The sequence below is a fragment of the Antechinus flavipes genome, chromosome 4 (genome assembly GCF_016432865.1).
Source record: "Antechinus flavipes isolate AdamAnt ecotype Samford, QLD, Australia chromosome 4, AdamAnt_v2, whole genome shotgun sequence".
In the NCBI taxonomy this organism is placed as follows: Eukaryota; Metazoa; Chordata; class Mammalia; order Dasyuromorphia; family Dasyuridae; genus Antechinus; species Antechinus flavipes.
The window spans coordinates 445432594-445448562 of NC_067401.1; the positions used below are offsets into that span (position 1 = coordinate 445432594).

General features: G+C 36.0%; 1 protein-coding gene across 2 annotated transcripts in view; it reads right to left on the reverse strand.

Annotated features, from left to right (window-relative positions):
* Positions 1 to 3318: 3318 nt before the first annotated feature.
* Positions 3319 to 15969, reverse strand: part of ZNHIT6 (zinc finger HIT-type containing 6) — a 59702-nt gene continuing 47051 nt past the window's right edge. For both annotated transcript variants that reach the window (XM_051999252.1, XM_051999251.1), the window contains 2 exons: positions 10280 to 10404; positions 3319 to 4527 (listed from right to left, as the gene is read on the reverse strand). In XM_051999252.1, the coding sequence (XP_051855212.1) occupies positions 4442 to 4527; positions 10280 to 10404 (211 nt within the window). In that variant the 3' untranslated portion in view covers positions 3319 to 4441. The remainder of the gene's footprint in view (positions 4528 to 10279; positions 10405 to 15969) is intronic.

Genomic DNA, 15969 nt, shown 5'->3' on the forward strand with positions numbered 1-15969 from the left:
AGACTTTTAACTTGCCCTAATACAGTGTCCAATACAGAGAAGCATTTATTTCAATGATACTAACATCCTGGATCTTAACTGTGAAAGGGTTAAGTTCCACCATAGCAGTGACAGTTGGATTCAAATGTGGAGTAGTAGTTTTAAAGTTCAAACAAGCAATGAATGCAGGCAAGGTTCAAAGCAGGAGCTGAAAATACTCAGAATAAAGCAAAGCTCTTGGAACCAAAATCTTCCAAGAAAACAATTTTTACAAATCACTGTATAACTGTCTTTTTTTTTTTTCTTCAAATAATAAAAGAGGGTTAAAGTTGAAGTGATTATTAAAACAGATATTTCCAGTTTTAAGCTGGAGAAACAAATTGTTCTTTCTATTCACTGCAAACTGGGACAGAAAATAGTCTGTCTTTGGAATGAATGCGCAAGAACAGTAGACAGCTGATTTTTTAATGGTTCCTTTCAGGCAACAGTTATGCTCCATTTAAAGAAGCAACATTTATTAAGCACTTACTAAGTACTGAAGATACCAAAAAAGGCATAACATTAGTTCCTGTTCTCAAAGAATTCTTAGGATAATGGAGACAATGTATAAACTATGTTCAAAAATAGAGGTACAGATGGGATAAACTGGAGATAATCTTAGAAGGAAGGTGAAAGAGCTGCTTGCACATGGTGGTACTTTAGTTGGGACCAGAAGGGAGGAAGCCTGTAATGAAGTTGCTGAACACTGCCCAGCCATCTCCAGACAGGCTGCCTCCACTCTGGCCACCATGGGCTCTGAGAGGAGAGCCTTGGTTTATTGTGCCAGTATCCACGCCTTCATTCTGTCCTTGGGATAGCTACCATATTCACTCTCTGTCTTTCAAGCCTGCAGTATTCTCCTGCCCCCCTCCCCTTCTCTCAACTGTCAGCTAAAAACTTACCTTCTGGAAGAAGCCTTTCCTGATTCCTCCTCATTCTAGTGCCTTCCTTGGAATTTCCAGTTTATTTTTTAATAAGGCTGGTTTATACCTACTTATTTCCATCTGCCTCCCCATTCAGCCTGTGAACTCCCTCAGAGCAGGGGCTGGTTTTTAAATCTATTTTTGGAACTGGTACATAGGAGAATAAAAGTTCATTGACATGTCTTTTTTTCCAGGTCCCTTTTTTGGTGTGGCTTCCCCCATTGGGATGTAAGCTGCTTGAGGATAGGGATAAATACTACTTGTATTTACATTCCTACTGTCCCACAAATATTGAGTACTTAATGAATGCTTTATCTATTTATACTAACCAAGTACTTTCCTTGGAGTTGGAACTCTTCCTTAACTTCTACTGGTATTGTACATGTGTGTATACACACATACACACAATACTTGCTAGTCTATAATATGCCTATTTTGGCCATCAAGAGATATATTGGTGGATTGTACCATTCAGGAGGGACTATAATTAAGGTCCCCTATCCTCTTAGAGAAATGTTTGAATTATAGTCCAATTTAAGGAACATATGCATTCATATTTTTGATGGCTTTTACTGCATAAACTTTATCCTTCCAGTACAGATTCCCTAAGAATGGGAATATAGACACATATTTTAAAACTGTGTATTATGTATACATATATATGAGCACATACATATACAAACATGTTATAGATACACACACTCTTTTATACTTAAACTTTTTTTTTTTTTATTTTTGAAGCATACTGTACCAAACATCTTTTGAATTTCAAAATAAACATATTTCATGTTTACTGGAAACTGCTTCCAAAATTTCAACAGGGAAAAAAGTTTGAAGCTACAAGCACTTATTCAAATCAGCAATACTATGACAAACTCAAATAAGTCAGTCCTAAATGGAAATTGAAAACAGTTCTAAGAATTCAGATGAATAGTTAAAACAACTAGGACTTTATAGATGCATCCCGTGTTATACTCTACCTTCAGAAAAATTACTTTAAATCACAAAGATAAACTCTGAATAAGTAAACCATGTGCCTGAAGACAAAACATAAAAGGCATTTTAGGACATTTAGTCATTTTAAAGGTCTATAAGTGATGTTAAAAAAAATTTCCATTCTATAAAAATTTAAAGAAACTTAAAAAAAAAAAGCCACAAATTTTAAAAATTCTATCCCCCTAACAATATGATATAAAAAGATATATACATTTTTAGTATTTTAATAGCCACCAAGAACCTTGGATCCCAGTTCTTGCTACAGGTGAAACAAATTGGCTGCTAACTAAGCTTTGGTAATTATAATACTTATTGTGATCTTTAAACTCATATTTATAATAAGAACAGCTGTAGATAATATTTACAGTAATTTGTGGCTATTAAATAAACCTTTATGCAATAATTAGCAATTATGAAAGTCCCAATTTCCTTTGAACTCAATGTTTACAAAAACAAAATGAAAAGCCTGTTCATCTCTTGTGCATTGAGTACGATTTGTGAAATGCAGCATGCTGAACTTGACATACATCAGTTTACTTAGAGAGAACCCTGTCAAAAATCCAGAAATGGAAAGGGAGAAAGAATCAAAATAAAAGTTCCAAGATTTTAGTTCCTAGTTCTAAAATATTCTGGACTCTCAGCAAATTAAAATCCTTTCCCCCAATCCCACTACTTTTGAAACCTATGATACAGGGCTGTATCAACACATCTAAAACCCAAACAGTGAATCAATGTACATCTTGCCAGGGGGCAAAGGAGAATGTTTCCACAGGACTAATCTAGGGCAGGAATGGTTAAGAAATGGAATTTTAGAAATCAGGGACGGCAAAGATGAATTGAGTCATGGAGTCTTTCCCTGAGTGGGGGAAAGTACAGGGTAAATACTTTGGGTTTTATCCAGTCTACATCTAAATTCCACAAAGGATGGAATTCTTAACACTCTGCTTGGAAATATATCTACGACATAACAGATTTCACTGTCAGGAAATGCCTCTCTTCCCTAATATTCAGATTGCATGTCCTTTTGTGTACTAAATCACGTCTCTGCACCATGCTTTCTAATTCTTTTCATGGTATTTATACTACTCATTTAACTCACTTTTGTCCCGTTCCCAATGTTGAGTAGAGCTAAATTTCACATTAATTTGAATCTGATCTATTCATTCCTCATAAACGAACTCTTTGAGATATCAACTTTAGTTGTCTCTCTGCTATCTTGCTAGCAAGGTGTCGCTCACATGAGAAGTTTTTATAGAGGAAGGGGAAATATAAAGATCAAAAACAGAAAGATAGAGGAATATGTTCTTTTTAAGATGTAAAGAGTTAGGGTATATAGAAAGCTCTCAATATCAGGTTAAATAATGAACTTACTCTTTACAAATCATATTGAAAAGATGATTTATTTTTCACCCAGAGACTCCCTGAACATCACCATATTCTAGATTTCCTCTTTCCCAGTTTCTATAGTAGCTACCATAAAACTTTTCTTTCAATTCATCCTTCTGTAATCCTTACACATTTTCAAGCTTCCTTAGGGCCCCACACTATTTTCTAGATCTCCTTCCAATTTTGAAACAATCATAAATTCAACAATGTCTTTTTTATCTCCCTTTTAAAATCACTCAATACACAGATGCAATACAGATGTAATAATCTTTTAATCTATACAGTCGTTTCATAACTTAAGAAATTCCAGTAAAATTAGGAAAACGTTGCAATTCCAACAAGTGAAATCATAAGGCTTACAAGGATACCATATGATAAAAATTTAAAGTGTCCATATAATAAATACACATATGTACATTTCTATAGCACAGATTCCAAGTTTTTCCAGGTATTGCTAGGAATGAAAAATAAATTAAAGATCTAACTACTCCATACATACTTTAATGACATTAAAGGGGAGAAGCATATGTAGTGATGGAAATGACGACAGTATTAAACATTTATGATTCCTAGAGAGTATGCAAACTGATGACTCAAACAGCTTTCTGTTACATTTTACCAAAGTCCTCATTTGATTATTAGGTGCCTTTCAGATTAAACTACTCAATTCTAAGACATTGCTTTTTTCTTCCCTCAAGAAAAGATGCACATGCAGTTTAAAAAAAAAATCATTGTTCCAAGGTCAATATATATATATATCAATATCAATATCAATAATTGAACCCTCATGGAGCCAGATTCTTTTGGCCCTTATAGTTTACACATCAATCCTTCACTGGTTAGCAAAAATCTGAGTAATTAAGCTTCAAAATATCTAAGTAAAGGTTAGATATTAAATACTAAAGTTCATATGAATGAAAATGGGAACAAATTCATTCAATGATGATCAAAAGAAAAAAAAAAAAACTAGTAATCTGACTGGGCACCTCACATGAACATTGGGCCAGAAAAAAAAATTCTTAATGTAAATTAAAGAAAATTCAATTTAAAAGTAAAAAACCAAAACCAAAATCAAAGGCGCTCCTCCTTTCCCAAAGCAGACAACCAATGCATATTCCTCAGGAACTCTCTTGAATTTCACCTTCTTCCTCCGAAGAAAGTGCTGGATTTTCATTGCCAAAACTCTCAGTAGATTCACTTGTCTCTGGAAAAGTAAGTAAAGATATAGTCATATATTTATACTATTGCCGATTTGACTGTTGTCAGATCTCCTTTTCTTCTCCCTCATGATGAACTGGGAAGAGTGCTCTACCTCACTGGGCCCCACAAGTCAGATCCCCCTGCCAACAACTGTGATGTACATCCTGGCCATGATAAACAAGAATCCCAGGGACTGAAAGTGGCAATTACTTTGTGAGGTAACATCCTTCCTGAATGCAGGGAGGACTCGGGAATGGTCACTTCACAGTGTGGTTATGATTCCATGCTAGTGGCTTTGAATAGATCACTATTATTATACAGGATATGCAAGGGTGGTTGGAATAAATTTTTCCAAGATTTCACTTTTTCTTGTTTTCTGCAAAAAAACCTGAGAGCTCAGGATACTTTCATAAAATGTGGGCTGATGGCCTAGCTAGAGCATGAGCTCCTAATAAATGTTGGAGTAACAGTCTTGGAAGTCCACAGATGCTGGGCAAGAGAGAAAGGCAAGATGAGAAGCACTAAATGTGTTACCTGGAGTGGTATTACAGCAATCAAGACCATTTTTTTCCCCTGACTCACACCCCCCAACCTCCTTTAGTTTCTTATGAAACAATAAAAAACCCATTCAAGGGGTGGCACATGATCTGAGCAGAGGAAAGCTGTTCTGTGGTACAGTCTCCATTTTAAAGTAACTTTTTTTTTTTTTAAAGCCAAGAAGGCAGAGGAATTTCCTAATCTTGGGTTTTATTTGTAAAAATAAAAGAAAGTTGACATTTTTTTCCCATCAAGTTAATGGTCCTCTACACCACAAGGATCAAATCTATTGCCCAGGGCAGGAACCCTTAAGGCTGAACCAGATTAAAAACATAATTAGAAAATGTTTAACAAAATAAATCAAAATGCAAAACAAGGGAATGTTAATGTGCTTTTTTCTAAGTCCACCCGCAACCCAAGAGGGATAAGTTTCTATTAGAGTTTGGCCTAACACGTTACCACTCACTGGTCAGAGAAAGATATTAGATCGATTACTGCCCAATAGCTTTGGGGAACATCCTGGGGACTTTCTGAACCCAAAGCCCTTTCCAGGCCTGCACTCCCTTACATGAGATGTTTTGCATCATTTGAATGTAGTCTCTTTGAAGGCAGGGACTGTTTCTTTTAGAATTGTATTCTCAAAGTGCAACATGGTAGCCGGCATATTAGTTAACTAATTAACACAAGGCATTTTCTTCATTTATGTAGGTTTGCTCCCCTATGGCCGTTCAGGTTTCCTAGCTTCTCTTTTGAACTGCCTTTACTTTGACCCAACCTGGGAGATGCACTAAATATAGTGACCACAGATGGCAAAAAATACAGGTGGACAGACTGGAATGGTGAACTGATCTTAACAAAGACAAAATTTAACAGGTTCTGCCTGAATCTGGGTGAAAAAGAAAACGGCCATTGTCAAGTCCAGGAAAATGAGGGCTGCTCAAAAGGCAATGTATAAGGAAAAAAAAAGACAAAATAAATCTTGATGTTCTGGTGAATTTCAAGGTGAAGGATTCAGTCAGCACAATGGCAAACATTTATTAGGTAAGGTACTTGCCCTGGGATAAAGAGCAATACAAAACATGGCTGCCCTCAGGCCTCTAGCTCTCCAGGTCTACTCCTTCCCTCCTCCCCTTCCTCTGGGTGGGGTTGTCTCCTCCTACAAGAACCTCAGCTCTAGGAGGGCAGGGCTGGTCTCTTCCCCAGGTCTGAAGCCAAAACTCAGTACAAAGGAAGAACTTAATAAATCCCTTAGAAGAGTACAGCAAGCACAGGTGATAAGTGAATTCAAGGCAAGAGCAGAGGGAGGGAAGCCTAACAACTGAAACAAGGATGTCGGGGTGAGCCTGGGGAGGCTGGGTCGATTCCTTGAGGCGTGTGACAGCAGAACCACAGTGAGCGCACTAAGCTGTGCTGTGGGCACAGGGAGGCCACCTCATACTGAAAACCAAGGAGGCTCAGGCTCCCCTTCCCCGCTTAGGGCACCAAAGCCGGGAGGGAAGGCACCTCTGAGGACTGGCCCTGGGCTCCCTGGGATCTCAGCTCCTTCCACAAACTCTGGGAATCCTCACTAAAACAAGCAGAGCTTCAAGGCAGGCCCCGCAGCACCTGGCTAATAATATCCGGGGGACAGGAAATCGGGTTTTTCTGGGTCTGGCTGCAGGCTGAGCCCCTGCTCTTCTCCCTCCTTCAGACTGCACGGCCCTCTGGCTGCCCCTTCTTGGTCAGAGCACAATGCTGCAAATGTTGAAATGTATCTAGGAGGGATGCCGGAGGCAAATATCTTTAAACTCTTCTATTAGAGGATGGCAGAGTTGGGGGGCAAATTTGGGAATCGTCAACTACTTAAGAATTCTGTAAAAATGAGATTAAATTTACCAAGCTTGGCCCTGAGGGACGCAACTAGGAACACAACAGGCAAACTGAGGATGAGGGGAAAGACACTGGCTGGGAGTAAGAAAGGCTTTGAAATAACCAGAAGGACAAACGCCAGTTATGAGAAGAAGAATGCCATCTTTGCTATTACTGGGGTCGGCCGGACCAGAACCCTGCTGAAACCCTGCCTAAGGCACTGGAATTCTCCTGCTCCCAGTCTGAAACTGGAAATGGCACAGATTTGAGCACCTTCGTGGATTGGTTTGAATACAGGCTGCTCCCAAAATAATAATTTTCTGAAGGAAAAATTGAGCACATACCAAAATATAATTACCCCAAATCGCATCATAAAAATAGGCACTTAAAAAGTGATTTTATTAAAAAAAAAAAAAAAAAGCCTAACAATTTTACAAATTCAAGCTGATTTTTCCCTTCATTGCTGTCCTGCTCTGTTATTTTTGTTGTCATTTTCTTCAGAGAGTGATATTTAGAATCCCACTCAAGCCTCTGCATAAGTTAGATCTGGGTAAAAATGTGGTCTTTCTTTAGACTAATATGTTAAAATAGTCTCACTTTTGTCAAGTACAGGTCACTTGTACTGACTCTATAGTGAGGTTTTTTTCTTTAACTTTTTTTTCTTTTAACTTAAACAAAGGTAATCAGTACAATTCCTTCGATGTGCTAATAAACACTGAGCCATTTTCTTTTAGATTTAAAAGAACCAACAACAAAATCAATTTACCTATGGTTCCATCAATGAAGGCAGACTTTTCAAAAGCAACTTTTGGCAACCTATGACCATAAAAACATTTTAACAGAAGCAAAGTGTGAAAACTGCTGAATCCCAGCCCAGAACCACATTTCATCTCCCTGCCCCCCACCACTGTAGCTAGAGCCAAAGTGAAGAGAGACACCTTGTACTTTAAATTCAAGACCAACAATTTAACATTTTGTCTTAGGAGAGGGGGAGGAATTCCAAAGCCTTTCCAAAGAAAATGCTGTCTTTGGTTCTTCCCAATTCCTAAATCGAGGCTATTAGCAAGACCACCCTGGCAAAAATCCCATGTTCCAAGAGCATACAAAGAAGCAGCTTCTAACTGCTCACATACAGGAAGACCTCACAATGATTTCTGAGGTCTTTATATCATTGACAAAATGAGAATCAAACCTTCCATGTTTTTGGTTTCTACTATAATCTCTTGTATTAAAAGCACAGCACCCAAAGAGCCTTCCATACCCATCAGAAAATGCCAATTTTGGACTTCAAGTATACTCCTAAAGCAGTCCTTTATTCCCACATTTCTACAGGAAGCCCTACTTTCATTGGCATTCCTAAACAAGGTGAAAAAAGAAGCTGTGTGTGATGTGTTTATTTACACAGACATGTTTGCCCTGGCTAGTGTAATACAGCTTTCAGTAAAACCAACGTTTAGACAGAATTGTATGAAGATATTAATAAAAGAAATTAAGTTATTACCTAAGATTAAAAATAAAATTGTCATTCAAAGCTAACATGATTTATTTTGAGCATTATAAAATAATATAGCTACAAAAGTATGATTCTGTAAAATACGAGAGATTATAGTATTTGGGGATCTGCGATTTTTAACTAAGGAATCTCAAAAGTTTGTTCCAAGTAACGTCTGCCAAATTTTGGTCATTTTGAGGATATATCTTTCACTACTAATTCAATAAAAAAAAGATGTGTCACAAACAGGAGGGAAAATAGAACTAATTCAAATCCTATTATAGGAAAAAATCTTGTTAGAATAAAGATCTTGAAGCCTCCTGTTGCTTACACGTTTTGTTTATGTAAGAATTAGCAGGATTTGTGGGGTGAAATAATTAAGTCTTCTCCAGTCTCTTAAAGGTGTTTGGCTTATAATTATAATTTGTATCTGTAATGGTATCTTTTGGGCCTGAATAAAGCAAATGTGAAGCAAAAAATCCTTACTAAACTTTGGATAGGTTACTGAATCTTCCTTTTAAAAGGATTCGAAGCTTAATTTAATGTACAGATTGGGAATACAAAATAAGCTATGATCAGAAAAGGAGGATGATCAATTGATTATCCCTCCTTCCCCTCCCTCTATACAACATTAAGAGATCTAGAGGAAGTTTTTATGAGGGATGGACCCCTCACAGGAAGCCATGGACAAAGTTATGCAAGATCAGGAATGGATGAGTTGTAATTTATACTATCATGAGAGAGGAAGGGCAGGGGAAACAAGCTTTTATTAAGCATCTCTTTGCCAGGCATTGTGCTAAACGGTTTATAAATATTATCTTATTTGATCCTTAGAACAATTTTGAGAGGTAGATAGACAGATCCACTGACGTATCAAAATGAAATTAAACCTAAGTCAGAAGGTGTACTTTCAGAATGCAAGTTTAAAAATACATTTGATTAGTCAAAAGTGGGGCTGCAAAGGTAGCCAAGGAAGCAGAAACAAGAAACAAAAAGTCCGTGGGTTTAGTTAGGAGAGAATGGGAGTAGTGGAGAGGAACAAAGGACCAATATAGGACTACTCCCTAAATACAAAGGTAGCCATCAAGTCAAATCACTTAAATAAACTCATGAACAACCCTACTTCGACACTCACACAAGACCCTAACAAGAGCAATCTAGAGAGTATGTGGAACAACAGGTCCCCAGTTAGAGAGATGCCAAGTAACCCAAAGTAACAAGGTGGCTTGTCTGCAAGAGTGGGCACTTGGGGACTGCCCGGCCAGAAGCTGCAGAGTCTATGAGGTAAAAAAGAAAGGTCAGTGAGTGTACTCCCTAGGCAGCCCTGCTGCTCTTCCCTGCGAAGGCAAGGAAGGAGAGGTGAAATAGAGGTGTCACTCCTTGACACAAGTGGAGAAAAGCCTGATTCTCCAAAGATGTTTCAGGAGGATCTGAGCAGAACAATTTTTTCCATTATAGTAAGTGTGTGATAGGAAACAAAGATCATAGCACCTGAAAACAGATTACATCACCAACTATGTAAGATCAGGTAACATCAGGTGATGCTAACCAAGTAATAAGACAATTCGAGCTGACAGCTTCTTGTGTTAGAGAACATTACATTTACTAATTTTAAATAAATCTTCAAAATATTCCATAGCTTTCTAAATAGTCACTGCTTTATACGACAAAAGGAAAAGAAATAAAAAGAAAAGGTTTAACAGAACATTCAATAAAGCAGAATTGTTTATTTCCTGGCAATAGTTAACTGACAATTAAAAAGTAAATTAACAAAAATGCTCTTTTCCCCATCATTTAATATGGATATATTCTTAATTATTATTTATTTTGTGGAATTATATAAACACAGCATAATACTTAAACATTAATTTTCATTTACCTTGGCCAAGGATTATCATGTCATTCTTAGATCCTTTCAATACCACATGTAATGTTGGGTACTCAATCACCACTTTGTCTTTCAAATTGTCTGTGAGACTCTGACAAGGATCCAGTTCATAATACCTTTAAAAAAATTAAGGTTAGAAAATAAGTATATAGGAATGAAAAGAAAAACAAAAAACAAACAGCAGCATTCTGGGATCAAAACACATGATAATAATAAACTTTACGGATTTTAAGTTTGATTACTTCTCAAATAAAACCCAACAAAGATCATATGATGACAAAGAAGTAAATTCAGACTTTTGACTAACAGTAGGGTTATTTTCACTGATGCCCTCTTTAATCTATTCTTCAGATGGTCTCCTATTGAAAAATTTTGAACGCAGAAGGCTAAATTTGGTCTCAATTCTGACTACTTGCCACGGAGGCAAAATGGAGTTAAGCACTTTCCCTCTACAGTAGCAAGAGAAGATCTTGCTATTTGGATGATCATTCTATTACTTAATGAACAAGTATTATTCATTATCATTCAGGCACTGAATGCTACAAGTACAAAGAATGAAATAATCCTTAATCACCAGATTGAAAAAAATAACACACATATACAAAGGCTGAAGCTAGTTAGAGAAAACAGTCTTTTCCCTAAAGTAAAGTGGAGTTGGTCTTATGAAATTTTAATATATTAAAAATTAGTTGGCATTTTCCAATTACTAAATGTTTTTACCTTTGTCTACTGACAATTCATACATTAATGTTGAAGAAGACTGAAGTTATTTTACCATTAAAAGTGATTAAACAGAAAAGTATGAAATCTGTTCAACAAAGGAAACATCAAGGATACACAGAAGCTGTACATAATGGAACTTGAGGAAAACTAAAATGAAAGCAATAGCAATTTCTCTTCCCCTTTTAGATTAAAATATCATGAAAATATCTGGTTTCATATTCTTCTCCACCAAAAATAATTATGACCTATTCTAAGAAAAATATTTTAGCAAAAGATAGAATCATACCCCAACCTCAAGTACCTTCGCTACACTTACGTACCCTGTATTCATTTAAATTCAGTCATTAAAACGCATAGCTGTGAGCTCTATAACTATAACTGCTTTATAGCAATGTCTTACAAATATTAACAAAAAAGTTAGCCATTAAGCTAAAAGCAATCCATATGCTATGTCAGATTTCTATTGACTCATGATTTAGATTTTACGGTGCTCAGCAAAGAACTTCAAGAACCTAAAGCCCTTGCACTTTAGCAATAATTACATAACAATCACAGAAGATGACCCAAGTCCAGAAATCTGTTAACTGTTGAGCCTTTCAATTTGAATGAAAAATCACTCATTTCAGAATTCAGTTGATGAGATAGAGCTAGCTCTCTTTGCCCTTCAAGAATCTCTGCTACTTCCTCCTCTTTTTAGTCTAATATATTTTAATTCTTATTAGCTGGCTTGATTAAAGGTAATGTTTCAGCCCAGCAAATGAAGAAAATTTTAAAAAAAATTTTTTTCTTAAGTTATCTAATCAAATCCCTTCTCTGAAATGAAGTCCTACCAGATCTAGTGGTAGTGACCTAGTGTTTCTGCTAGAAGATTTTCAGTAACTGGAAACTCATAACCTTTTGAGGCAGCTTTCTACTTTTGCAAAACTCTCATTATTAGAATAGAATAGTGGTCTGAAATTTGTCCCTTTGAAGTTTCCACCTGTTGCTCTCTGGGGCTAACGGGACACAATCCATTAAAGAGATGACCAGTTTAATGTAAATGAAAGAGGCTTAAGAAGTCCAGGGCAAATTCCTAGTTTCTTATGGAATCCTGAGCTCCCTTCGAAAATGAGCTCAAATGCCAGTTCCTAGAGAAAACTACCCAAATACCTTCATTACATCTACTTTGTCAGTGCACTGAAAATTTCTTTCTATGAATTTTGTACATGTTTTATATTATTAGCATACATGATTTCTCTGTTGATGATTAAGTTTCTTGAAGATAGGGAATAACTGTAGTCCTGGCACCTGATGCAGCTCCTGACACATAATAAATACTTAATAAATGCATGTCAAATTACATTTGGTCAAACTATTTAACTGTGTCACTGCTTCTAATTTACAAAATCAAATTGATTCCTCCTCATATCCAAATTTTTACAATGACTGTAAAAGCCCATGAAAGTTTACCTTTATCTTTTTCTTGCACTATCCTGAATCTATATGCTACATACATTTCAATATACTGAGCTAAATATAAACATTCTATATTTAAATCCACAGAACGACATAATTCTCTGCAATTTAATTTCCTCACCAAAAAATGTAGTGGTTGGACTATATAATCTCTGAAGATGGTTTTCCCTTCCACTAAATTAATTGATGCTAAAAAATGTAAGTAAGCAGTAAGATATCCATCTACTAAACACAGCACTTGAAATTTCATTCTGTGTAATCATGTTCTAGAATTCTCAATAAATGTGCTTGCATTTAGAAGGGAAAAATTGAGTTTCTAATTTTTTTTCTATTACCTTGAATGAGATCAATACAAATGTATGAAACCCCATAAATTTTTGAAAAATAATGCTTTTGAACACAATTTTTAACACTGCTGAGCTGAATCAAATTGCTCCTAAATCAAAGTGTTTAAAATTCACTAAAATTTTACTGTTCTTCAAAACAAGGTGAACTTGCATCAGGAATTAAGTTATGTAAACAATGAAAAAAAACTGGAAGGAAAATAAGCAGAGTAGAAAAATTTAACTTTAAAGTCAAATGTTATACAGCAATGAGAAGGCACTTAAATAGCTTAAAAGAATAAAGTCTCGTAAATTTACTATTAGATAATCCAAAAAATATAAAAATCAACTAAATGCAGATGAAATAGATTCAATTCATTCCTGGTACTTTAACATTTTTGTCCAAATATTTCTATGTGACAATTTCTGGCACTCACAATGTCCCAATACTATTAGAAACAGACCTCATCTATGAGTTAACATTCCTTTAACCTATTTCTTATATTCCATTAAATTAAAAAGAAACTGATGCCTATCATTTTTGCATTTGAATTTTTTTAGTTCATATAACTACCATTACCCATGCTGGGGAAAAAAGGACACACCTTAGAGCAAAGCTTATCTTCCAAACTTTGTGGTGAAGTTTGGAAGATTTCTTTATCGGAAAAAGAGCTTTTCTATTCTAATAGCCCTTAATATGAATTTTCCAAGTGTGAAGGTGTCTGAACCTTGCTTTTTCATGTGATAAGAGTTCAACAATTTTACAAAAGTTATAAAAAATTAATCCTCATTCTGCAATGTGGAAAGGCCATTATAGATACATTATTTATAAAATGGTTCTTATAAGAATGTAATTTGATGAATACTGAAATGCTGAGGCTATTTCAACACAAATTCTTTCAAAAATGTTTACTAATTATGTAGCACGCTGGTACATGCTGTTTCTCATCTTTACTCATTCCCAAGTCTGTTCTTGACTATTGCTTCTTTAATAATCTGATGTGTGTAATTAAATAAGAGGTATTATCTCCTTAAGAGGACAAATTATAACCCAGGCATCACTAAGTGTTCTTGTCCAAGTGCACACATCTACTTAATTGGGACTTTCTTCCAGATCCAACACTACACAAATACCAACATGGCACATCAATTGCGTGATCTGACCCATCCATTGGATTTTCTATTCCTAACCCTCTCCCCCACGATTTATTTCCTTTATGTTACTGCTTGTGCACAATAATCTTCTTAGGACATATATAAGACCATTTAGGATTTTCACACACTTTTCCGATGCCTTTTGGGTGACTCACAAGAACTCTGAATCTTTGGAAGCAGAAGAACTGCATGATTTCCAGTCACACAAAATCTCCAGGGGAATACTAGTATTTGAAAGATGAACCTTTATTTCAGGAAGATGGTAGAGAGATCATTAAAAGCACCTGTCAGCTTTCCATAAGAATCAGATTCACTAAGCTTGATTCCTTTCCTTCTCAGGACGGCCCACAGTCAACCGGAAACATCATTTGTCATCGATCCAACTGATAGTTCAGCCAAAATCTTTTGAATGATTATAGATCTTATTTAGGAGGCTATGCAATGTTTTAAAGAAGTACAGTACAAACAGTATAATGTCAGTTTGCATTGGGGGAACTTCCATCTATAGCAAAGTTTTTTTTTTTTTTTTTTTAACCTTTTTTTGTGCTATGGACCCCATTTAGCAGCAGTCTGATGAAACCCATCAACCTTTTCTCAGAATGTTTTTAAATGCATTAAGTAAAATATGTAGGATTACAAAATGGAACCAACTATACTGATATAGCTCTTGAAGTATTTTTTTTTTTAAGTTCAAAGGTAAAGAACTACAAATTCAAAAGGAAACCCCTCTTTTATATGGTCTTTTACTATAAGACAAAACATCTTGTGTAGTGAATACAGAAACAATTGAAAAGATTGTCTCCCTTTTTTATGCTTTACTTGACTTTGATAGGGCCGCTAGGATAGCACTAGCTATTATTAGGTAGCTAGTGATACAGCACTAGATTTTTAATCAGAAAGACTCATTTTTCTGAGTTCAAATCTGACCTGAGACATTAGCTGCATGATCCTGGGCAAGTTATTTAACCATTTGCCTCAAGTTTCCTCATCTGTCAAACAAACTAGAAGAAATAGCGAATCATCCCAGTATCTTTGACAACAACAACAACAACAACAAACTCAAATGGAGTCATGAAAAATACAATGACTGAAAAACAACTAAACAACGAGTGACTGTAATAACTAGAGGATCTGTTAAGGGACAGGTCAATTCTCTGAGAACCTCCACAGCTGCGGATCATAGCATCTGAAGGCACTGCAAGGCAGCCTTTGCTGACACAGGTGTTGTGGACTGGGAATGAGATAAACTAGAAGCAGAGGGAAGAGGACAGAAGTCAAACAACGTAATAGCCTCTCAATCAGAGAGGTCAGAGAACAGCACCGGCCTCTCAGTCTCCTTGTATCATCTTCTCACAAGAGGAGATCCATTCTAGGTTGGAACTCCAGCAGCCACTGTCAGGTGGCTCCCATGTATTCCTGCAGCTCTCCTGTGTATTCCAACAAGGATCAAACAAAGTTCTTTGAAAAATATTTGATAATCTGACAAACTTGTGGAATACCATATTGGGAGAAAACTTTTAAGGCAATGTATTATACTGAAAAAAAAAATGTTTTTATGTAGTCAACAAACAGTAAATAGTAGGAGTCTTATTTTTTTCCAGACCCTTCATCAGACTGTATGATTACAGAATAGCATTTCCCAAAAGCATGACTGTAGGCAACATAAAAAGACTCCCCCCTCAATGAGTCCATGTATTATATAGAGATAGGGACAGGGAAATATAAGGGGGTAGATTACTGGGTGTTCTGAAGACTTTTTAAACAATAAGTATATCCAACATCTCCATTACTATTGTGTCTTTCAGATATCTGAGAATCAGTCCTTTGATATTCTCTAACTCATATTAGAGATCGATTCTATGAATACTAATCTAGTTCATCTTGTCCCCATTTTCAGTAGTGTCTCTTCTAGGTTCTTAGGGATGGGGAATTGTAAAAACTTTCAAACTCTTTCTGTTTTGATCCGTTTCTTGGATTTCTTCCATTTTCATCCTTAATTGTTCTTGGAATGATTAGGATTAACTG